We start from the raw sequence: 25,259 nt of genomic DNA on the forward strand, positions 1-25,259 counted from the left end.
TAGTCTTCATAAATCAGTAGAATATGTTAAACTTACAGAATAGATTAATCAAAAGAGGTGGGGTGATAGTCTTCATAAATCAGTAGAATATGTTAAACTTACAGAATAGATTAATCAAAAGAGTGGGGTGATAGTCTTCATAAATCAGTAGAATATGTTAAACTTACAGAATAGATTAATCAAAAGAGTGGGGTGATAGTCTTCATAAATCAGTAGAATATGTTAAACTTACAGAATAGATTAATCAAAAGAGGTGGGGTGATAGTCTTCATAAATCAGTAGAATATGTTAAACTTACAGAATAGATTAATCAAAAGAGTGGGGTGATAGTCTTCATAAATCAGTAGAATATGTTAAACTTACAGAATAGATTAATCAAAAGAGGTGGGGTGATAGTCTTCATAAATCAGTAGAATATGTTAAACTTACAGAATAGATTAATCAAAAGAGTGGGGTGATAGTCTTCATAAATCAGTAGAATATGTTAAACTTACAGAATAGATTAATCAAAAGAGTGGGGTGATAGTCTTCATAAATCAGTAGAATATGTTAAACTTACAGAATAGATTAATCAAAAGAGTGGGGTGATAGTCTTCATAAATCAGTAGAATATGTTAAACTTACACAATAGATTAATCAAAAGGTGGGGTGATAGTCTTCATAAATCAGTAGAATATGTTAAACTTACAGAATAGATTAATCAAAAGAGTGGGGTGATAGTGGGGTGGGGTGGTAGTCTTCATAAATCAGTAGAATATGTTAAACTTACACAATAGATTAATCAAAAGGGGGGGTGATAGTCTTCATAAATCAGTAGAATATGTTAAACTTACAGAATAGATTAATCAAAAGGGGGGGTGATAGTCTTCATAAATCAGTAGAATATGTTAAACTTACAGAATAGATTAATCAAAAGAGTCCTCTTAAAAGTTAAAATTATCTCAAAATTAAAGGTGTTTAATTTCTCAAGGGGTATAAAACAAATTTCAAGTCGTACGAGGTCAATGAGTAAGAAAATCCTCAATCAGATGTGGAATTCAAATTGGCCAGCAGCCAAGTGACAGTTGGCCAGCAGCCAAGTGACAGTTCTCTGAATTAGCATATTTGTTCGACATCACGTGAACTAATATTCGATAAGCAATGTGAACTATTCGCAAAATCTGTCTTTTTGTGTGTGTGTGTGTGTTTCACAAATCATAACACGGTAAATTCCCTGACAATCATTATAATATACACTGTACAATGCCAATATAAAACTCTTTGTAATATTATATATCGATAACATACACTCAAAACATTCAATTCATTGTTTCCAGCCCACTTTATCACGGTGGTATCCCTACCTATGGTTACTAGGTTACTAGGTTACTAGGTTACCAGGTTACTAGGTTACAATGTTACCAGATTACTAGGTTACCAGGTTACCAGGCTACCAGGCTACTAGGTTACCAGGTTACTAGGTTACAATGTTACCAGATTACTAGGTTACTAGGTTACTAGGTTACTAGGTTACCAGGTTACTAAGTTACAGCCCACTTTATCACGGTGGTATCCCTACCTATGGTCATGATCAGCTTGATAACCGTGAAGATGCCTGCTTGTAAATCTCTCCACAGGTGCAATATGTGTAGGTACATGGCTTTATAAGCGCGGCTGATATGGAAGTGTGCTGTCTTGATGCTGAAATCTTTTAAAGCCACGCTGCAACACACGTGACACGGTAGGCTTCTAGTCTCAGGCAGAATGTACATTCAATCATTTTGTTTTCAAGTAAATACTCAAAGATTCCAGCGAGCTATAAAGTCGTGGCGCAAAAAAGAGTTCCATGTTAGTTACACTTACAAAGGGTAACTGACCATCTATTGCAAATCTCGATCTCTGACATTTCAACGTCAGTTTCCAGACCTCATTATAATAGAAGCAAGGAAAGAAGAGCAGTCTAACACAGATTACTTGGCAGCCTGATAATCAGATTCCTGTTCGTTTAGGTTCACGTCCACATAGCTTAGGTTCACGTCCACATAGTTTAGGTTCACGTCCACATGTTCACATAGTTTAGGTTCACGTCCACATAGTTTAGGTTCACGTCCACATGTTCAGCCCACACTGGGGCCCACACGCGGGAGCTCCCTAAATAGGTCACGTTTGGGAGGGCTCACTCCCAATCTTATCATCGTTCTCACTAGATATGTACACTATATTTCTATAGGGGGTGAGAAGGACCACATTGTTATGATAAGGAGTGGTTATTGAAATGTTGTTGTAGTCGGTGAAGTTGCGGAGTCTGAAGAGAGTGCAGCAGTACACAATCACAGATAGCTCTAACATCTCCTTTAGTAACACTCTCGTCCATTCGTTATACCTGCGAGGGGATTGGTATAGAAGCTTCTCATTCAGATTGGTGTTGGGAAGCCAATTAATGTTGGGATGATTTAGCCATTCCTTTGTGTCAACGTAAATAAATTGAAATATATTTCTTCCTATATGGACATTGGACATCAAGTGGTGTGCTTTTGAAAGCTTAACATTTTCAAAAATTGATAGAGATCGAAAATAACATAACTTACACTAAAAGAAAGGATGCGACGGACTCAACTACGATGAGCACACACGGCAGTCCTATGATCAACCCTTGAAGATAATTGAACATTCTTAACTTTTTATTCAATCGCTTCTTTAATGTTATCTGAAAATATATGATGACGGAACTGAGTTACCCTCCGTCCGTCAATCTAAGAAAAGTAAATTAAACAAAAGTAAAGTATTAAGAAAAGTTACCTCTGACTTGTAGGTTAGTCTGTGATTATCAATAAACTGATTGCTTGCGATTATGTTCCGTTTTACTGTGTTTATTGATATTGTGGTACATTTAAAGGCGATGTATATCATCATGCTTGCAAACACAATTGCAAAACCCTGAAACAACTTAAATGAGTTCGATATAGATTGACAGTCCTCGTGAATCAATATGAACACTTTAAATAAATAAAAAAGCACTGCACAGATTTGAAATATGTGTCTATGAAACTGACCCTTCGGTAAATAGAAATAGACTCACTTGAAAGTACTTATGAACATATTTGTAACATATGACCATGAAGAAGAATGACGTAGAAAGGACGAGGTAGTACTTGAGAAGCCGCGGATTCTCCCAAATTATACACCAACCTTCTCCCGCAAGCATAAGAACTATGAATATCATAGTTTCAAAAACACTCGTACACAGAATAAAAGGCAGCGATATCTGCAGAGACCATCTACCTGCAACAATAAAGAGTGAGTAACTTATATAAAGATAAATACCATTTACTAGCGGGAATTACGGGTATAAGACTTAGTAGACATAGTAGCGGCAAAATCGGATAACTCGCGGAAGCTAATAATAGCTATCGGAAGGCTGACGGTATTTCTCTTAAACTTCTTCAGGGTGAGCACCTTCAATCTGTGCCATACTGCATTCTATAAAGCACAGCTATTCTCGCCAAAAGCAGTGGATAGTGTAGTTACCGCATAGCAGTGTACCGAATTGAAAATGTGTGAAATAGGTTACAAATGTTGAATCGTCCTATATAGAGTTCGCCAGTTACCCTTAAGCTTTCGTGGGACTAAAATCAGCTAATATGACGTGTGAACGTGCCCTGACGGGAATGGAACTGCCATAATCATACACAGGATACATGCATGCAATTATTTAGCAATTAAACGCGCGCGTGTACGTGCTTGCGCACTTTAGAATATCGTTCGCGCGGATTTATGCAAAATAATTTGATCGCGCGTTCCAGCTTTCAATGTGTGTAGACCTGCTCAGCCTCCCAGATCAAAACAAGATGCCCGAAATAGGAAAACACAGATACATGTATAATACCTCACGAGAGATATTGACAGGACGCACTTACTCGGATATTTAAACGCATACCTTTGCCATCCAGTTCTTTCCAGAAGATATAAGCCAATATCAAGTTAACGAGTTTTATGATGAGTAGAGCTGACAGTAGCTTGTGCAGATTGTTTGAGTGCTGAAATTTAAACACTTGTTACGAGAGGTATCATGTTACCTGTTCTAATCTAACAGTCGCTAAAACTTGGGACGCGTGACAAAGTATGCAGCGACCAAATTAAGCATTTCACGCTCGCCAGAAAGCTACATTGTACGTAATATACAGGACGCTCTCTCGGTCTCTCGCCTGTCTTTTCATCTTACGATTAACCGACGTAACTTACATACCAACGCACAAGAAAACTATGTGGTCTTGAATTACATCAAGTCTTGTGTCATGCCTCTCACAGATATCACTTATATGATACGTGGTAATATTGAAGTACCGTGTTCACAGGCCTAGTGAGGCCTCGTGCTGCCTTACCGTTCCCCCTAACAACAACACTTAACAACACTTACCGTTCCCCTTAACAACACTTAACAACACTTACCGTTCCCCTTAACAACACTTAACAACAACATTTAACAACACTTAACAACAACACTTAACAACACTTAACAACACTTAACAACAACACTTAACAACAACACTTAACAACAACACTTAACAACAACACTTAACAACAACACTTAACAACACTTACACTAACATACTCCTTGGAATGGTGGTATACCGTTCCCCCTAACAACAACACTTAACAACACTTACCGTTCCCCTTAACAACACTTAACAACACTTACCGTTCCCCTTAACAACACTTAACAACAACACTTAACAACACTTAACAACAACACTTAACAGTTACACTTAACAACACTTAACAACACTTAACAACACTTAACAACAACACTTAACAACACTTAACAACAACACTTAACAATAACACTTAACAACAACACTTAACAACAACACTTAACAACACTTACACTAACATACTCCTTGGAATGGTGGTATTTTCCTAAATCCGTCTCACTATAAACAAAGGTAGGCAATTTGATTGGCGTTTATACACATTGATTTACCAGACTATTGTCTATATAATCTAACAAACATTGGTGGTATAAAATATTTACAAATCAATGATTGTCCCATTCGTCCACAATGTACAATTTACGTTATTTTAAGACCGAATCCTATGTGATAGGGACGTGTGAGATTTACCATTCAATAACAACTGGAACTAACCCTTCTAAAGCAGAGTGAGTTAACAAGCCAGAGAAAAGACAGGACCATCCAAACCACTAAAGTAACTATGTAGTTAGTGGGGATGGGTATTTGGTCGGTACTGAGATGGCTCCCACCACGGTTTAAGAGGGTAGCTTGTACCTGTGGTAGAAATGTAAATATTACCATGGTAACCGCAAAATGTTTCAAGTATCCGAGTCAGGTATAAACAAGCTTCTAGAACAAGAAAAGAATAAACAGTGTTACGCCCCCCCCCCCACTGTTACCAACCGAGCAAATCTTAACAGACGGGGTCCTTTCGTATTCCTGTTCTTTGAGGATCAACGTGGAAAACTCATCGTTTGCAACTACATCATAGAAACTGATAGTTTTTGAAGATCGTGACCATCCAATCACCTTGGGGCAGTTTGTGGAGTAGTGCACTGCTTCCAGCTGCAAGTAATTTAGTTAAATATGCGAGTAATTTAGTTAAATATGCGAATAATTTAGTTAAATATGCGAATAATTTAGTTAATATAAAACACGTATAGTAATGGGCTGGTAAATGGTGACAGGTTCAAATCAGTCTAGTGTTAGAAATTATGGTCAAGACTAAATTTTATTGGTTTTAAATTATATACTTTATCACGGCCAATAAAAAAAACAGGGTAAAAAAAGAGACATATTGTTGAGGTTCAACATAATATAATATATAAAAGCAGTTACATTTCACGCTGCTGCTAACTGACTAAAAAACAAACAAACCTACAAAAATGTATGCGTACTGTACCGAACTTACTTCATGTACACTAGTAGGGCACCTGTAGAGTACCAAACTTTTGCCTTCAGTACTAGAATTCCTTAAATCTTCTTCCTGCAAAAAATAAGTTAAATTTATACATCTGTTATTCCTTAACAAACATTTCTTATTTCATAAAAAATTCAGACATTTTCGGTCATTGTAAAAATCTAAATTGTCTGCTGTAATCGTGTAAAAACTCTTCGCTCCAGGAAGTTCACTGTTTACCAGGGATAAAACACGTTCAATCACCACAAAGTAAACAAAAGAAGAAACCCCAACTTACACAAGTGACCGTTACATTGATAGTTGCTTGAGCTTGAAAACCAAAGGCTCGTTTGTTGATTTTATACTCGACTATCTGCTTGTCAGGCTTGAGCTTTACATTACGTTGGTTGATGACGAGGCAGTGAATTTGACCGAGGATGACAGTAAAAAGAGCAAGAAGAGTCATGTCACCATCTGTACAACCATATTCTTTTGCAAAAAGTTAATGTTATGATTTTGTTACGGAATGCTTCACACATCTCCAGAGGTTTTAATAAATCATCATTATTATCAATGCAAATATAACTATTTAATAACTATTATTATCAAATAACCATAACAACCCATACAAAGAGCCAAAGTGGCATCTCAGGGGCGTAGCTATGAAAATATCGCTAAATTAGGAGCTCTGTTCTTAGTGACGTGACCACATTCTCTCTTACTAAGGGGTCGTTCACATATTACGTAATCAGCCGAGCGAGGGGGGGGGGGTTTTCAAATGCTTACGGTTGATTACGGGGGGGGGGGGGGGGGGTGGGGGGTTTGGTCATTGATTACGTAATCAACATTTTAATTTTTTACCGATTTTCGAAATGACAATTGGACAATTTTCGTTAATTATGTAATCAAAATTTTCGTTTTTAAACCAATTTTCGTTTAGTAAGTGCTTTGCGATTATTTCATTGTCTAATCTTGATTACGTAATATAGGAGGGGGGTTGGGTCTTGATTACGGGGGGGGGGGGGGGGGGGGGGGGTTGGGTCAAACCTTGATTACGTAATATAGGGGGGGGGGGGGGGTTCGGTCTTGATTATGGTTGACTACGGAGGGCCGGAGGGGGGGGGGGGGTAAAAATTGCCAAAATATTGATTACGTAATATGTGAACGACCCCTACTTACTACTACTACTCTCCATAGACCTGACAACGCTTGAGGGCTAAAGACACATGTCAACTTTAAATACTTTAGGTAGATTAACGCGATCATCAATCACAAAGTATATTAAATTTAGAATATTACGGCCATCTTTATTTTAGAACTTTAGTTCACATATTCAAGTAGGGATGGAAAGCACACAAACATTCTGTATCTAGTACAAAAAAGATATTTCTGAACTTTCGCAATTCCTTTTGGCTGGCGATCATTATCCGAATTACAGGGAAGATTATAGTCCGAGGAAAACTATTTTCATTGTTAGATGTTTGAAATTTCATAAATTTACATATTATTATGATATTACACTCTTCAGAATAATCAAGATCCGGGTAGAAAACGCATAACTTAATAATGAATATAAACAGAATAGCAATTTCAATAAAATTAATACCAACAGTATCTTCCGAAACATCGCAACACGGCAGCTAAAATAAAATTCTTAAATATTTACCCCAATTAAAAATGAATACAAAGTTTAAACATTCCTTTAATCGTAGTTTCACAGTTCCGATCTATCCATAACGGGACCACTAAAGGTACTCTGAGTTCCCACAAACAATATAACCCCACTAGCCCTATCACGAAGTGTATATAAAAACGGTACATTCAAGTGAAGTTTAATAGGCTCTGGACCGATAGGGGCGGAGCGGGTCAAGCGCATGACGCTGGCAGTGGCGCTGGCAGCTTCACATCCATCTTCATCAACTGATATAAAGGTGTTGTGGAGTACTTCACTTAGTGTTAATTCTCTTTTACCTGGGGGAAACAACTTTACTTAGTGTTAATTCTCTTTTACCTGGGGGAAACAACTTTTATATTTTTGTAAAATTAATTTGTTGTTGAAACTACAAATTTTTGTTTAATAAATAGTTTTATGTTTGCGGACCCGTAGTAAATTACGAAAATTTCAGGCACGATAGAACATTAGGACAGTAGTTAAACGTAATTATATGCAAATAAGTATTACGTATAATACAATATTATATATAATATACATAGATATATCGAGAACAACCTCACAGTCAGGCGAAGTAAAAACATAACGTCAAGAGGTCACATTTAAACAGTTAAATTAAATATAATTATAATAAACAATCTTTACCCGTTGAGGTCATCTTTGAGAAGTCAGCGAGTCTATCATCAAACAGATGACTTAGCCCCAGGGTTACAAGCTGTTCTTTTAGAGAATATTTACTCTTTACAAGGAACTTTGGTAAGTTTAGCTCCACCAGTTCATAAGACATCTCCTGGTAAGAACTTTCCAATTCTTCCTGAGAAAGACAATATTATATTATTATATTATTATATTATTATTTTGTTATTTGAACTACATTCATACTAGCTACTAGTATAAATGTACGTAGGACAAATGAAGTAAATATTGCATTGATAAACGGACGTTTTGGCAATTTGTAACCTTGTATTTTATATACTGAACCCACGCTCACACATAGATAGGGGGTGGCACGTCCGCCAATGTCCGGACATGTCACACCCCCCCCCCCCCCCCCCCCCCCCCCCCCCCCCCCCGGCCCCCCTCCATATACAACAACTATCCCAAATCTCACGTGGTTAAGGAGACTAGTTAAGAGAGCCTTCAGACCATGTTTCGGTTTGTACAGAACCATTTCCACTTCACTGTCTAGAAATTGTAGCGCAGCACTTTGAAATTCTTCAGTTTCTGAAATATTGTATAACTATTGTGAGAACGGACAACCCCCTCACTACTTCACTGTTACTTTAGTAGGTTCGGATCAATTAGTTTGGTGTTCTGAGATAGACTATTTATGAAACTGCCATATGATGGTTGCACACTCCACGAACAAAGCCTGCCGAAAACTAAAATTTGCTATACTCAATTTACAAATCACGTGACTAATACAGTAATACTATAACCCAAACATCAATCTCTTAAACCAAAACAAAACTAAGGACACCAAAATATATCTTATTAACAAAAGTTCGCAGATGCCATAGACAAAACATTACTGTTAAACTATGCTCAATCCTAACTATCCGATAACCAAAGAAACTCCACTACCACTACCGCCCTTATCTAACGCCAAACTGAACTTATCTAAAACTACTGCTTACACTATTATACCGTACTACCTCACACAAAAGTAAACAAACAAAAGACTTAAATTACAACTTATAAATTTCTCTAAATGTTATCTTACTATATATAGTAAGATAACATTTAGAGATATATAGTAAGATAACAATTCTCGCTTTATATATATATTTATATATATCTCGCTTTATAAAGCGAGACGATATAACCGAGGGGTTCTGTTCAAGCCCTTCACACTTTGTTTCTGTCTAGTTCTAATGTACCGTCACAATAGTGAATTTAATATTATATATTATATATGTATAATATATATATATATTATCCGAACCATTTTACTGACACCACGGCATCAACTTTAACACGACTTTCCGCAAAAACCGTAAAAGATATACTTTTGAAACGTTTTTTGGCTGGGTCGAATGCTTTTATGGCCTTTTGGTCAGTATAAAGAAATAAAAAATTGGCCAAGGAATAAATAAGTTAGGTCCCAAAAAATGGATCCCAAGGTGTCAAAATCAGAAATTAAATAAATAAAATTGGCTAATTTCTTAACGTCTCCTGACTTCTTGACACCACTTTAGACTTTTAGAGAATCACGGGTTCCTGCTAGTTGGAAAATATTGTATAACTATTCTATACTACCTCACCCAAAAATAAACAAACAAAAGACTTAAATTACAATTATAATCTCTAAATGTAATTGGAGGAACGCATTGGCTGGATGAAAAGATCCTCATAAATGGGATAAATATAATGAACTGCAGTACCCCTCTGCTGAATGAGAGAAAGCATAAGTCTGTTTTGTGTCTGATTAGTAAAATGGGATTGAATTATTTCCAATCGTGCCTTTCTTTATTATAGTGACACAAAACTGGCTAAAAAAGTGCTAAAAGGCGTACCAAGCACATAATATTATATACACATATTAATATATCAATATAATATGAATAGGAATTCTCAGGATTTCTCCCAGTCTCGAATTTTTGTGTTCAGCCCAACACACAATGCGTACATTAATATATTACAATGATATGATGTAGATTGTAGTGAGGATGTACGAGAGAGCACTTGTACAATACTGCATCATGTTGCTCGGCTCGACGCACATGTTTTAAAACAAAATATCAAGTATGCAAGTGCGAGAAGCACAGAAAAATTGCCGCTAAGTGGTCGCTTATTACCTGTTATTTGTGTTGATTGCGTTACTCAACAATTTCTTAACTCCCACACAGTGTTTTTCATTCTTCTTGCATTTTTAGCATTGGTAGTCAAGTCAGTTTTTTCTTGTGAATGGTAATTTGTCGTAAACTTGATGAAATGTTCGGTATTTACACTAAGATTTTAGATTAACTCGATTACCTTTTTAAAATGTTTAAAAGGTGACAACAAACAAATTATGAATCCGGATATATACTGCTTGATATTTTCGCTTTCTTTAGATATTTTAAATCTGAATATGTTACCATTTTTAAAAAGAAATGTGGAATTATGTAATTATAACCTAATTCTACAGTTGTGTAGCACGATGGAGTCAGAGTATCAGGTGAAATATCCGATGTGGATAGCAGGAAAGGGCGAGTACGTAGCCACCAAAGAGAAATCTAAGTTGCTAGCATACGCCAGCAAATGCCACACTCCTATATTTGGAGAGCCGGCTCCAAAAGAAGCCGCAGTAAAAAAGGAACCTAAACTACCAGCAAGTGATTATGTGGCTAACCACGAGAAAAAGAAGTTGCTAGCCTACGCCAGCAAATGTCACACTCCCATCTTCGGAGAGCCGGCAATTAAAGCAGATCCAGTAAAGGAGGAGGCTGCACCACTAGAGAGGGTCGCTACTAACCCCATACTCAGGGGTGTACCGGAGGTAAAGAGCCAACATAAGAAGAAGAAAACCACCTGGACACCGTCAGCTAGCAAGGTAAAGATGCGAGCCAGGTCTGCTTCACCGCAGAAACACACCAGGAAACCTATCTATCATAGAGAGATTAGGTGCGTTAGGGGTGTTAAAAGAAAAACTGGAGTGAGTCTATCAATGGGCTCGTCAGCTTATCTAAAACTATTGTGCAATGTTGACAATGTGAGACCGGTAAATAGAGGAATCTCAAACTTCGGGAAGTAGGAATTGAGATAATTGTATAACGATCTTATAGTCATAATTATCTTACAAGCATCTTAACTGGTGAGCTATTATTGAGCCAGGAGCCGTTGTGTCAATGTAAGATATAAGTTATAACTTATAACTTTATAACTTAATCAAGTTATTTAACAAATTATAATAATGAATCACACTTGATAGTTTATAGTGATGAATTTTAAGGCCGGCGTAATTTTATGCTCTATCTTTTTATGTGGACTATCATTAACATTTTTTTGGCGAAGATTATTTTTATAATTTCAGTATAATATTTTATAGAAAAAGGAGTTTGGTATTGTTTTTATTCTGACTAAAATCACTTTTTTCAGAGTTGCGCGGAAAAATGTGATTGATATCAATGTTAAGAGAAACGAATATTCAACAATTAGTTAGTTTTTAAGAGTTTCAATTCTGATAATTAGTCGCTAGCCCGGTAATATAGCGTCGAGATAAAAATGAAGTTCGGACGAAGTAAGATAATTATCATTCGATTAACTCTAATCAATTTAAATTAGTGTCATAAAGAATTCAGGCACACTCTTGAAGGTCACGTACACACGTACACACGTACACACGTACACACTTGGTACAGGGCTGACTAAAGTCTAAACTACAAGAATTATAAAATATAAGATGGTAAACTGATCAACAGTGCATAACAGTTACTGAGCTGCAGCTGCTTGGAACTTAATAATATGTATTAATACAGTAACTACTGTAAACCCAGAATTTACGGTACACTAGTTCAGTAAATCTCACTTTTGATTGTCAAAGTTAGAGCACTCTCTAGTATCTAGAACATAACAAGATAAACCAGCCGTGGTTACTGTAAACAAATATCTGGCTTTTCAAAATATACCACAATTAATTAAGGTACCTAAATATCGGAGATGTGTCTCGAGCTGCATGGTAGGCACTGTCACGTGACGGAGGCCCCCTGTCACGTGACTGAGGCCCCCTGTCACGTGACCCCCTAGGTAGAACTCTCGGTCTGTTGTCCTGTGCTTGGGAAACTTGTACTTCCAAACAGCTTTAAAGTAAAGAGTATTCACTAGAACCATCCTTGTTTCTTCTGTTATCACATCTGAAATTATTGTAGTTCATACTATTAATTAATGCGTTTTTTAGGATTCATAATATGTTTTCACTTTGTATTAGACATACTTTATATTACTAATACTATCATACTCAGATATTTATACTATTATATATACTATATCTCTAGTATTGCTGGTAAAAGATCAACGTTACACGAGCTACATTGTACTATATCAGCAGCTCATTACATATTATATTATCAAGCTTACACTACAATAATTAAACTTACAATACTTAAATTACAACTGTTCAAAGCAGAATATTACCTTTTGAAAGAAGGTTAGATATTTTACCGTTCGTCTCTTTCTCCACCTGACTGAGGAACTTTGATTTTATCATTAATGGATTGTGGGGAATTAATTCAGAAAGTGAGAGGGTTGCTTTGAGGGGGGGGGGGGGGGGGGGGGGGTGTCCGGGACAAATGTTGAAAGGTACATAATATCTTCTATAATGTCAAATAATGTTCTTCAAATTAGCACTCAAACAGCGCTACCATGTGTTACCATGTGCTACTATGTGCTACCATGTGTTACCATGTGTTACCATGTGCTACCATGTGCTACAAGTGTTTCTGGGAGCAATACGCACAGCAGATTATACTGAACAAGGTATTTTACACGCCAAGGCTCTGTTTGCTTCTGTCAATCTAAAAATTGGCAAATTTCAGACAGAGGAAAATTCCAAGCTCGTAATTAATTTGTCGGGCTTTATTACGGCTAAATTAATTTCCTGTTGCCTGGCAACAGTTGCTGTCTCACCCAAGAATTAATCAAAGGTCGACACTGTATTATTATGTCTCCATAATATAGCTTATTTCTTAAAACTACGGTCCAGACTATCATGGGTCACATACACAATATTATATATAGGATAAATAGTTCCGTACTGGACTACAAACCCACTACTACAGAGATCTATTAATAGATTTATAACGGTTAGATCTGTAATGGTTCTCCCACAATGGTCGGTATAATTCGTAGAAGTCTAGAAAGTATCATAGCCTTAATAACTGGATTAGTTCCAAATACTTAGAGAAGCTGTCGAGTGTCGAGGAATAATAATAATATCTTGAGACTCTCATAGGTAGGATACTTATTACATAGATGACAGCAAGCTCATTATGTATTAAAAATCAGCTGCAAGATATTAGCTACCTGTGAGACACGCATATAATACGGTTCGACCTACTACTATACGAAATGTTTAAACTTGGGGATTTTTCGATATATTATATATAATATATATCTCTTCGTTGACCAACATTTTGGCTACCGAATCCTTCAGGGTATTTTTCGTACTTAAAACTTTTATACATAGGGCGATAAACAAATAAACATACCACAAATAATTGCATAAGTTATTGGATGAATGGATGCATCATATTAAAGTAATAACGGACTATACCTGTTCAATTCAGCAATAATCTGACTTAGGTTTTCGTCTTCAAAGTTAACAGCTACCACATATAATTGCATAAGTTATTGGCTGCATCATATTAAAGTAATAACGGACTATACCTGTTCAATTCAGCAATAATCTGACTTAGGTTTTCGTCTTCAAAGTTAACAGCTATCAACGCATAATCCAAATGTTGCTTTGAAACATTCTCAAAGTCATCTGCTAGCTTGGTCTTGTGATGATGGAATATCTTGTTCGTTATTCTCAGTACACAGTTCTCTGTGGACCTTATCAAACCCTGAAAACATTGTCATCTCACTGACACTACTAAAAGGAAGCTAATGACTTAATAAACGACAGTAGTAGTAGTAGTAGTATAGACTACAAATCGTGCAACGTAAAGACCAACACATCAAATATTGGATGGATCCTGTCGTGCAAGAAATATCATAATAAAAAGTCTTATACAATATTTATTAGTATATTTAATATTGCTACTTTTGATCACTTCAATTCAGCACTATTACACACAATACTGTACTAAGTAATGAGTGTTAAGCAGTGTTATTACAGCTGACAGCACTATTACACATTACGGTGATTGTAATCTAAACGATGACAGTATGAAAACGTAAATTATAATGAGCAGTTTAAAAAAGCTAACAGAGTTAATCTTTTGCAGCTGGAGATGGGGGAGATGAGGAGGGTGGAGTAACTGTGATATTTGGGAGTGAGTGCTCCCTCCAGCTCCCGCTAGTAGGGAGTGTAAACCGCTTCCTACACAGTACGGGGAGAACACTGCATTAACTTCTCCTGTAACACAAACAATTAATGCTTAATTTAATTCAGTAGTTCATTTGTCAGTTTAAGAATGTGATTTATTTACGAAATTTGGAATCTGATCCGAGCAAAAGTCGACAAGAAAGCAATGCTACGATACAAATATAAGTAGTACAGTAAACAGATCATTGATTAAAATTGATTAGATTTTAGAGATTTGGGTTGAATAAAACCTTCCTCAAGTACGTTATGAAAAAGTCTCAATCCAGCGTTGTTTATTCCACTAGTGATTGAGTTGGTGGGGGGAATCAGCTGGAACAGAAACAGGAAATATAACATGCTACCTGAAAGATAATCGATTTATTAGTAAATGTAATTTTAGTGATGGTTCTAGAACCTTTAAACTGACAATCATAAGATCTGAAAAGAGGGTATACATACTGTATTATAGCTTTTAACAAAACTATTTTTCTACTCCACTTTTAAGTGAAAATGTATTGGTATAATATATTATATTTCATATGATTTAGAAGTGCTCAGAATAATTGCTGTGCATATTTACTTAGATGAGGAATTTGACACACTCTTGACCTGACACAAGAATTTGCTACAAAATATGTCGGAAACTGTAATTATTAGAGTTGTGTGCTCAATTTTAGAATGCTATATTTTCTATGTGCCAGCAATGCAAATAATTGTACCAATAGAAAAAGTTCACATATTTCATCACATTAAAAATCTTATAAATCATTAAGAGGGTCATAAATTAATAATTTAACAAAATCATTTCTTCGTTTCCAAAAAATACCTTATCATACGACATACGATACAAATTTGCATTTAACCAGGATCTGAATATTTCCATGTTCAACTAGGTGTTACGCACACGCACATTCGATTGACATAACAAAGAGTTTAATATGACTACAAATTCTGAGGAATCTTAGACTATTTATCGACCAAGCATATTTCTTGCAATGATAAAAGCTGCTTTGGTGATATCACCGACATTGCTTAACTCTTTTTCAAGTTCCAGACGATTTTCTCCCATTTTCTCCAAATCTGCTAGTCTTCTATCTAGGAATGCCCACGTCTCAGTAAAATCAGGACTTTCGTCTTGTATCATGAAAAGTTCTGTCATACTGTAAACAGCAGCAACAGTGGCTCTACGAGTGTACCAGTTTATGTCAGTAGATTTATCTCCAGCATAAAACCAGATGTCATCAATGAAACGGGCATATTGTTCTGAAGCCCTTGGAATTACCTTAGGATCAACAACAAGTGCCAGAGCTTCTGCCCAACGATCATAATAGGGAAGCTGCAATTCAAGCCTAGTTTTAATGGCATCTTTTAAGAAATGGGCAATTGGGGGTGGTTCACTTCCAGGAATTCGATCATCTTGCTGTTGGGCCATCATATCCTCAAGCTCCTCATTTAATGTTTTATCATAATGCAAGGCTATTTCTACACCTCCAAGATTAAACATGGAGTTGCACGCTTCGGAGAGTCCCATATCTGCTATACCCAGTTTCAATGATGTGTCTGACCATCCATGATTTTTAACATGCTTCAGAGAGGCCTCAAGGATATCATATTTTACATCTTCTCCTTTTTCTGAATTGTGGGTTTGAACTGAGCGAATCACACTCTTTGATGAACAGTTTTGACTCTTAATATTTTTGTTAAGTGATGAGTAATTCCGTACCAATCTTGGAAGATGCTGTGAGGTACAGACTTGGCAGCTTTTCATCCTCAGCAACCATTGCGTACCAAACATTCCTAACAGAGGATTATAAGTAAATCAATTCAAATAAACTGAAAATAGAATTTATCTGTAACCAGAATTTCACAATTAAACAGTATGCATGAATTGCAAAATGCAGGTCAATACATCTTATTGTACCATATTCATTAACTTATAACTTATTACATACTATGTGTTTTGATTTTATGTCCTTAAGGCTTAGAAGGGTATTCTTCTAACAGTTTTTATGAAAACAAATTAGGAAAACAAATTTAAATTTTGGTATTTATTAATAACAATCAAAACATATCATATCATAAAAATAAAGCCGCGCGTTGGTTGACTGCCTCATTAAGGTAAATATTTTAAGCTTGAAGGTGCCCTGCGCATTACAGAACCTCATGCAGGGCTGACTTAAATGTCCTGCACAGCAGTTTGAAGCTTCTTTAAATTATTTTTATTCTTATTGTATTGCTGTGTAAATTTAATTCTAATCCTAATTCTAATAGTTGTTGGATACCTTTAGGCAACATCCAGTATGTCTTTTATGTGAGAAAAATAACAAAACCTTGAATCTTTCATTCAGTAACTAGTTGGTCACTGAAATATCAGTTACCAACTAGAACTATGTTTCAGGTCTGTTAAGATGACACCAAAATGTGGTGAAATAAGTTTTACCATCAAGCCCTATAGGAGGAGGAGAGTCAGGGCAGAAAAGATATCTGACACTGATTTTGCGGATGACATTGCTCTGGTAGCGGATACTGTAAAGGAGGCAGAGACACTGATGCAAGAGGTACAAAGGGTTGCTGCTACAGTGGGACTTAAAATGAATGAAGGTAATTAACCAAATCCATTACTCAGAACATCAAGAATCCTGATACAACCAAGTCCCTGGGTAACAGCACAATAGAGCATGTGGCACAATTTTTCTAGAACTTAAGTTAAGTTTTTCAACCAATTTTAAACATTCAAACGACGATTTGACGATTTAATCGACTCAAATTGTACAGACCGAGACCCACAGAGTCTTTGACCCCTTCGCCTATGTTTATCACGGGTCGGATCCTCCTGGCTTGCCAGAAAGACCTTTTAATTTAATCCAAAAGTAAGCATCTTACAACTTAACTTAATTAACATTAACAATGCAGTACATCCGGTGAAACAGTATATATACATTCAATTAAATCAAGTGATGCAATTGGCAGAGCACAATCAAATTTTAATTGTTGCAATTGGCAGAGCACAATTCATTGCTACCAATAATTTTTTCAAAAAACATTTTAACAAAACACATGATCTACTCCATTATAGGGGCAGGGATGAGATTGTATGAAACTTCTGATAGCTGAATCTCACGTTTGGTGTCCACCTTCTTTCCTCGGTACCCTCGTAGAGCAATAAGAGTTGTTCTCAACATTGCAAATCTTATCCTAGTTCTCACGTGTCTCACTACATTGCAGTACCTCTCCTTCCTTTTTCTTGCAATGAGGTCTGCTACTCTGTAGTCAGGGTGAAAAGTCAGGGTAAGATGTGCTGACAGCAGAAATTGAACCCAAAAATACTCAGAAGCCATACCCTTTGATTTTTTATTGACGTTGTACTGTAATTTTGAATTTCCCACCCACAACACCCCCACCCTCCATCCTTTACACCACTACATCACATATAAGCATTGTCCACCACATCACCTTCAGCTGACGACGATTAACACATGTTTAATGAAAGCTTCTACAAGATAAACTATCGTATCACTTATATGTTTTTAACCCAACTCCATTCACATTTGATTATCTCAACTCGCTTAGACCCAAAAGTGGTTTAATAGAACCACAATGTGTAATAAACACAGTAATTTTGTGAAACACAATATTTACAGGTTTGAAACCATTAACCTTTATATATACAAACAACAAAACAATCAAATAAATTAGTGAAAAGGTCAAAATAGACATTTATTTGATCAAATTTATGGCGGCTATTAAATGGATGCACAATTAAGTGAGTCTCAAAGCAGCAATCTTCCAGGGAAAACAAATTTAGGAAAACAAATTTAAATTTTGGTATTTTTTAATAACAATCAAAACATATCATATCATAACAAGAATTGCGCCCGTTGTTTCGTTTTGGCGGACGCTAGATTTCCATTTCACTATAACTATTAATATAAGCTCTAATCAGCTCACCTTATAATAATAATATTGAAACATCAGTAGACTACGCGTGCCACATTCAAGTTGGGCTTATTACAAAATACTATACATTACTAGTACTATAGACAACTTTCCAATCAAAAAGGTTTCATCCGCAAAATTTCTGGGTGTTATAATTGACGAGAACCTATCATGGGAAGATCACATCAAAGCACTTAAGCGAACTCTAAATCATTCCACATCCACTTTATGTAGACTTCGCTGCTCCCTTCCAGAATTTCTACACCAACAATTATATTATACCCTGTTCGAATCACATCTTTCCTACTGTATATCTGTATGGGGTGGGGCAGCGAAACAACGTATAAGCTCATTATTTACTGCTCAGAAGTACTGTCTCAGAGTACTATTTGGTGACAGGCTGACGTACCTTGATAAGTTTAAGACTTGTGCACGTACTAGGCCTATAGGACACCAGAAACTTGACCAAAAATTTTTCATAAAAGAGCACACCAAACCGATATTTAAGCATAATAATATTCTAGCTATACAAAATCTCTATACATACCACAGTTACCTCGAGCTCTACAAGATAATGAAATTCCGTGCTCCAATATCCTTACATGAAGGTTACACGTGTTCCTCGAGGAAACCCTGCCTTCTAATCTGTCAGGCAGACCCACCTGACAATCACAACACTAGATCAACCAAAATTTTTAACATTTTAACCCCAAAATTCAGAATGACTGACTTTACTACTAGTGTAATGTGCTTGCGAGGTAAGCTAAAACGTGCGCTATTAACGAATCAACATAATCACGCCCTGCTTGATTGGACTGTCAAAGATTTTGACTGCGCAAATCTTATTTCCCAAACATTATAACTGGCTGGTCACACACATCTCAATTAAAATTACCCTAGGCTACTGTTTTCCAAGTCTTGTCCTGTGAGTAAAGTATGTGTGAGAAAGTTTTAATAAAATTATTGTATATTTACTTTTGAATTTAAAAAATCTAATTTGAGAATGAAGTTTAAAGAAATTTTAATTAGCACTGTATAGTTTAAGATATTTATAGATTATTATAACCATTGATACAAAGGCCATAATCTTTCGCCAGCTCTCCAATATCGACCTTGAAAGCTTGAAGCTGCATTTTATATCCTTGAACTACGGGTATATGGCCCCCAGAATATAGGTGGCCCCCAAAATATAGGTCATGTTAGTGGATACAGTTCTAACCAAGATAAGCGATACTAATGGGATCTGTTACTGCTAGGTTGGAGTAAAACATGTAACTTATGTTTCTGGATAAAAATTTTGGACCTACATGAGGTATTTTGGTATATTTGGTCATGACAGCGAAAGATTTAAACGATGTTGTCATTTTCTAGAGGGGTAAATATCGCGAAAAATTGTCATGACAAAAATCTGTCCAACACATGCCATTAAGACTACTGGTATGAGTATAAGTATTATTTTAAGCTATCTTTTCATCGAGACATCTGCAAACTGACAATTTGGAAAAAAGTTATGGCCACCACAATTTTACGGGCCCCCAGAATATAGGTCTATACGACCCCCAGAATATAGGTTGGTCAAAAACCCTGAACATGCCCAAAACCATGCTTTGGGATGCTCTACTTGTAGCTACTAGTCTCCTGAACCCACATATCAAGTTTTATCAAAATTGGATAAAAATTGGCCGAGTTATGGGATAAAAACAAAAACCATATGCCCATATTTGGGCATACGCACCAAATTTGATCGATTTTGGTCCATAAATTGGTCTAATATCAATATTTTTGAATGAAACCAACTTTATATGGAAGGTAAGCATATATTACACATTCTCTATGATTATCAGCTCAATATCTACCTAACTGTGGATTCTGTGTTCAAATAATCGCAAAAAATGAACAAAATCGCCCATATCTCAAACTGACTTCGCTCAAAACAATAGAACTCAATAGGGTTTCAATATTTTCACATGAAATTTTCAGAATCAACGTAGAATTGTCTCATGACCTTAAGTTTTGGGACAGAATTTTGAGTTAGGCCTTTAAAAAAATTTGGCGGCCAAAAATGTCTGATTTACAGTCATTGAGGTGCACATTGTATTGATACAGATAAAAACAGCCCCCCTCAATCATATCTAGGGACACTCCTTCAATCTTATTTAAGTATTTAGTTAAGATCCCTACTAAATGAGTGCATGAAAGCTTTTTAACAAGTAAAATTAAAGATTTTACTCATTACGGGTATATGGCCCCCAGAATATAGGTTTTTAAAAAAAAATAGCGACCAAGATTCTGCATTTTCTCTGTCACCCTGAGCATTAAGGAATGTGGGGTAGTGATGAGAAACAGTTAAAGAACATATGCTGAAGAGATGGCATCATCAAAATGTATGAAGGTGGAGTATTTGAGGACGATTTTTGCATACCTATATTCTGGGGGCCGTAGTTTTTGATTTTTTGCTATTAAGTATACTCTAAACCTTTTCAATTTAGTATCTGGAGCCATTGGCATCATCAATACAGTCTCAGCAACATATTCTGACTGCATATAACTGTCTGTGACAATTTTAGAACAACTTAGGAACAGATGTTTGGACCTATATTCTGGGGGCCCTGTTAAAAAATGGTATTTTTACAGGTGAAAAAAAAGTACACTTAAAAACCTAATAATTATTTTCAACTACCCAAGAAACATTTAAAGGGTTATTATGTACATATTTACAGCCCTAAACATGCTTAGAAGTAGTTTTAACACCTGTTTCTAAGTGCTCAAAAAACGACCTATATTCTGGGGGCCATATACCCGTACACAATATAAACCAAAGAATGTTTTAGTGTAGACTTTTTGTCACAACAAGACTGCAACCTATAATAACAACTATAAACAGAACCCCTAATGTCTGCTTACAATTTTTCTTCTAGTCCTAATCTGAGCCTTGTCTCTATAAACTTAACTGAACTAGCGTTTCGGTGTGTGCAAAAGCTTCCAGGCACGCGCATTCCTTGCCCCGTTAGTTACCTGTCCTTCCAAAACCAAACTAGCAGTCAAGGACAAAAAGTCATACACCAAATGGGCATTATATTTTATGAATTGTTTTACATCTTTTTATTCTGTAAAAATGTGCTAAAATTAAATTTCTTGTTTCATTGAAAATTTCTTGTTTCATTGACTAGTATACATTAAAATACGCTAGTGCCGCGCATTCATTGACCACAGACTAGCTATACACCACATCTCCGCAAGCAATCCCCGTGCGCGTGCGAGCGGCAAGTTGACATGGAAACGAACGGAAGCAAGTAAGGAACACGACATATATTTGACCCACCTACCGCTATTTCCAAAATCCACGTTTTTCTGCAAAAACGTCCATTCGTAACCTTTCACTATTGCCTTTTTTCAAAAGGGTGAAAAGGAAAAAATAAAGCTGCGCGTTGGTTGACTGCCTCAGTAAGGTGAATAATATATAAGCTCGAAGGTGCCCTGCGCATTTACAGGACCATACGCGGCGATCACATGATCATGAGGACCTATGAGCGCCAAATTTAATTTAAAGTTTCTAGAAATCATACATCACTACGAGTTACTCATGCTTTTTTAATTTTTATAGGAGTGTAGATTGTCAGGTATTTCATTCATTCATACTTAGTCGGTTTAAAGCTGTATATTTAGAACTCACTATTGTTTAAACTATGAAAGCAGAACGTAGGTAATGGACAATATACCGACGACAATACCAAGGACCCGAGTGCCACAATGACTTTTCCGGATCCGTTTTTACCGAGGGCTTATCCACCAGTTACTCATGCTGCATGTATAGTCTGATAATATTTATTTGCTTTATTCTATAGCAGGCATTCTGTAAATTGGAGTGTCGTATTTATTATCAAAGAGCCAGCCAACCTCCGCATTATAATCTTTTGTGTGCCAAGTTCGTTTGTAAAATCTTATCATATAATAAAATTGATCCAATAATATAAGATGAAAGGTATATATCATAGCTCATTGTTATTAAAATCCGATGGATGAATTAATCAAGTAATGTTCCCTTTCAACACAACTAAACAACAAACAAATGCTTGCTCACCAGTGGTGACGCAATCGTAGGGGCATGCAGTTATTTCGGATAACTCTCACCCCGACGACGGCGTCGAAAAATAATCAAATTATGCATTTGCGCCATACTGGGCACATTTTATATTTAATATTCTACAGTTTGTAGAAATTAGTGTTATCTACAGTATAGCTTAACTGGCGAGCAAGCATCGTCCCACTCGGCCGGGACGAAAATACCGAGTCCAATCACAAAAAGTTAACCATAAACTAAAGATAAATATAAGAGCTCGGACATCGACAAAAATCACACACTCCAGACGACGGGGGAAGAGAGGAAGGAAAGCTGCTGGGCTCAACAAATTTTGATAATTGTAAACAAATTTGTTCTTGTGCCCTATAATAATTTGGTATTGAGGTATGACCCTGTACTGTGCGTGATGGTGAAAGTGAATGTGAATCTATAATGCGAACGAAGTGAGTTGTGGCCAAACGATTCTTCAATTTTAAAATAACAAAGTCAAAGGACTCTGTTTTAAAACACAAGCTCATTCTTATCGAAGTTTAATTCTGTCCATTCTAATTCTTCGTACCTGGACTGTATCTTGAGTAGCTCACTTTTCAGTGTTACTTTAACTAAGTTTGGTGACTTAGTAAAGCTTATCAAACTGTCAATTTTTCGACAGTCGTTCCACATTTTTGTTGATTGATAAATGAAAGAGGAGGATGGGTTCGGGATGATGAACTGGTCTGCACGTCTTTGTGATGGTGATCTGTGGAGTAAAGATATGAGTGAGATTGGAGATTCTAATCTGACAATTTTGAACAGTTCTAATAGACATGTGTATTTGTACAGTTGCAGTTACAAGACACTTTAGGAATTGAACTACATGACTATCAAATTTAAGATTGACTTAGATTTGCCTTTCGACAAAAAATGATAATTCATTAAACTTTACTTTACCCCGTTTAATTTATAGAGTTTTGGCGGAATGTCGAATGACAGGCTAAGCGCCACCCAGTAAACTTTACTATACGGTGCTTAGCTTGGCATTCCGTTGTAGCGCGATGCGTTACTGTGCCGCGCCGCGCACTTAATAAGGCTTCTCACTGGCTAGATCGGCGAGATGCGCTACTGTGCCGCGCCGAGCTGCCATGAATTGACATCGTCAATTAAGGCATTCCGCTGCAAATCGCAACTTCAATTTTTTATGAACAAAAAAGTTTAAGTCCCATACCAAGTTCACCTAACTAAAAGTTTAAAAATGTATGACATAACATCATCATTCATCATTGATTCACGATGTCAATCCTTCGCATCTCGCCGATCTGCATACGGATTGATGCATTCCAACAAGACACGCGCCAAAGACGCGCAGTTTACTGAGTGATGCCACCGATTTCTTTAGACACATTGATGTCATTATAATTTAGCGTGACCGGTAATAGTCTGGAAATCAGAAGGAGACAACAGACCAACACATGTATAAATTACTAAAAAAGGAGTATCAGTTTACAGGATTGACTTCGAATAGATGTTCGATAGGAGATTAATAACTCTCGTGCCAACTTTAGAGACGGTAACCACATTAAACACACATTAAACCACATTAAACTGATTGGGCGACATCTGTCCGACTCAGAAAATAGGTTATTCGGACAATAGTTTATTCGTATCCTACTGTACGATTTTCTTGAAACTTTCCATTAAGTATGATGGTTTGAGGACGGATAATCTGTGTAAGTTTGAGCGAGTTTCTATGTGCCAAATTTGAGATATCACTTCAAACACAAGGAAAAAGTGCTGTCAGACAGATGTGCTGTTACCTAAATTGAAATGGCGTGTGAATTATTCATTATCATATTAAATCATGACCTATATCTCCTCCGTATAAGTTTTCCTAATCAAATCGTCGTTTACACACGAGACTGCGAGACAATTAAACTTATGTAGGTTAGTATGATATCTAGAGTTGAAATTTCTGCATCCACACGTGTTGATAGATCCAACGAAATAACAAAATATACAGATATACAATTAGTGAACTGACAAATAATCCAATGGGTGAACATAACTTGGACAACACAGACACGTAGCAAACTTTTCTTTTACCACAAACTTTTCGAGCAACAGAATTTAACTTCCCGGTTCATATGCAGTGTTGCTGGTCATTTAATTTTATTCCCATGTGTAGCAATGTCACGGTCGTGTTTTACCCAGGTGTATCTATCACTCAGAATTTACTTTTTATTACATCTAAATAATTTATCTAAGAAAATGTGAATCATACTTATACCGATCTTAGTAACCCAACGGATTAAACCATGTTGAGTGAATGAGAAAGATATAGTGTCTTGCTAACACACCCATACCACTAGCATTGGCGTGAATATCCCACTTCTTCGATTCTAGACTATACTTAGGAAATAACTGGTAGTTCCTGTCGCCCCATGAACTAAGGAAACTACTAAAGACATCAAGGTAAAATAATTTAAATTTGGAACAAAGACTAAAGAGTAATTTGTTCATAGAGACCACATTTTGTTCTCCTTTGGGGGTTACCGTTAGCAGGTATAGGGAGAAGGGACTGGACAAAGATATTTGCTGAGGGAGCTAAGGATTTAATTTTGGACATAAAGTTCTGCAGAGGGCTTTTAAGGTGTATAATGCCAGTCTGGCAGTATCGTATGTCGTTAGTTCCTACA

At 36.4% G+C, this 25,259-nt stretch overlaps 3 protein-coding genes across 3 annotated transcripts in view; all 3 read right to left on the reverse strand.

The window, feature by feature from the left end:
* Nucleotides 1–1,196: 1,196 nt before the first annotated feature.
* LOC134817447 (uncharacterized) lies at nucleotides 1,197–6,374 on the reverse strand. The gene is made up of 9 exons (XM_063826589.1): nucleotides 6,188–6,374; nucleotides 5,902–5,976; nucleotides 5,394–5,555; nucleotides 5,124–5,264; nucleotides 3,917–4,016; nucleotides 3,059–3,261; nucleotides 2,779–2,916; nucleotides 2,568–2,686; nucleotides 1,197–2,362 (listed from the first exon to the last, which is right to left on the reverse strand). The coding sequence occupies exons 1-9, from the start codon at nucleotides 6,353–6,355 to the stop codon at nucleotides 2,140–2,142; spliced, it is 1,329 nt and encodes a 442-aa protein (XP_063682659.1). The 5' UTR covers nucleotides 6,356–6,374; the 3' UTR covers nucleotides 1,197–2,139.
* A 1,212-nt stretch (nucleotides 6,375–7,586) lies between these two features.
* Nucleotides 7,587–25,259, reverse strand: part of LOC134817457 (leukocyte elastase inhibitor-like) — a 99,529-nt gene continuing 81,856 nt past the window's right edge. Inside the window, exons 2-9 of the mRNA XM_063826599.1 lie at nucleotides 14,822–14,928; nucleotides 14,473–14,621; nucleotides 13,928–14,106; nucleotides 12,677–12,726; nucleotides 12,190–12,396; nucleotides 8,673–8,785; nucleotides 8,207–8,375; nucleotides 7,587–7,860 (exon numbers count right to left, since the gene is read on the reverse strand). Coding sequence (XP_063682669.1) covers nucleotides 7,604–7,860; nucleotides 8,207–8,375; nucleotides 8,673–8,785; nucleotides 12,190–12,396; nucleotides 12,677–12,726; nucleotides 13,928–14,106; nucleotides 14,473–14,621; nucleotides 14,822–14,927 — 1,230 coding nt within the window. The 5' untranslated portion in view covers nucleotide 14,928 and the 3' untranslated portion in view covers nucleotides 7,587–7,603. The remainder of the gene's footprint in view (nucleotides 7,861–8,206; nucleotides 8,376–8,672; nucleotides 8,786–12,189; nucleotides 12,397–12,676; nucleotides 12,727–13,927; nucleotides 14,107–14,472; nucleotides 14,622–14,821; nucleotides 14,929–25,259) is intronic.
* The window catches only part of LOC134817536 (ubiquinone biosynthesis protein COQ9, mitochondrial-like), a 91,937-nt gene continuing 81,850 nt past the window's right edge, over nucleotides 15,173–25,259 (reverse strand). Inside the window, exon 2 of the mRNA XM_063826696.1 lies at nucleotides 15,173–16,354. Coding sequence (XP_063682766.1) covers nucleotides 15,541–16,338 — 798 coding nt within the window. The 5' untranslated portion in view covers nucleotides 16,339–16,354 and the 3' untranslated portion in view covers nucleotides 15,173–15,540. The remainder of the gene's footprint in view (nucleotides 16,355–25,259) is intronic.

The sequence above is a fragment of the Bolinopsis microptera genome, chromosome 1 (assembly GCF_026151205.1).
Source record: "Bolinopsis microptera isolate Bmic1 chromosome 1, MBARI_Bmic_1.0, whole genome shotgun sequence".
Taxonomy (NCBI): Eukaryota; Metazoa; Ctenophora; class Tentaculata; order Lobata; family Bolinopsidae; genus Bolinopsis; species Bolinopsis microptera.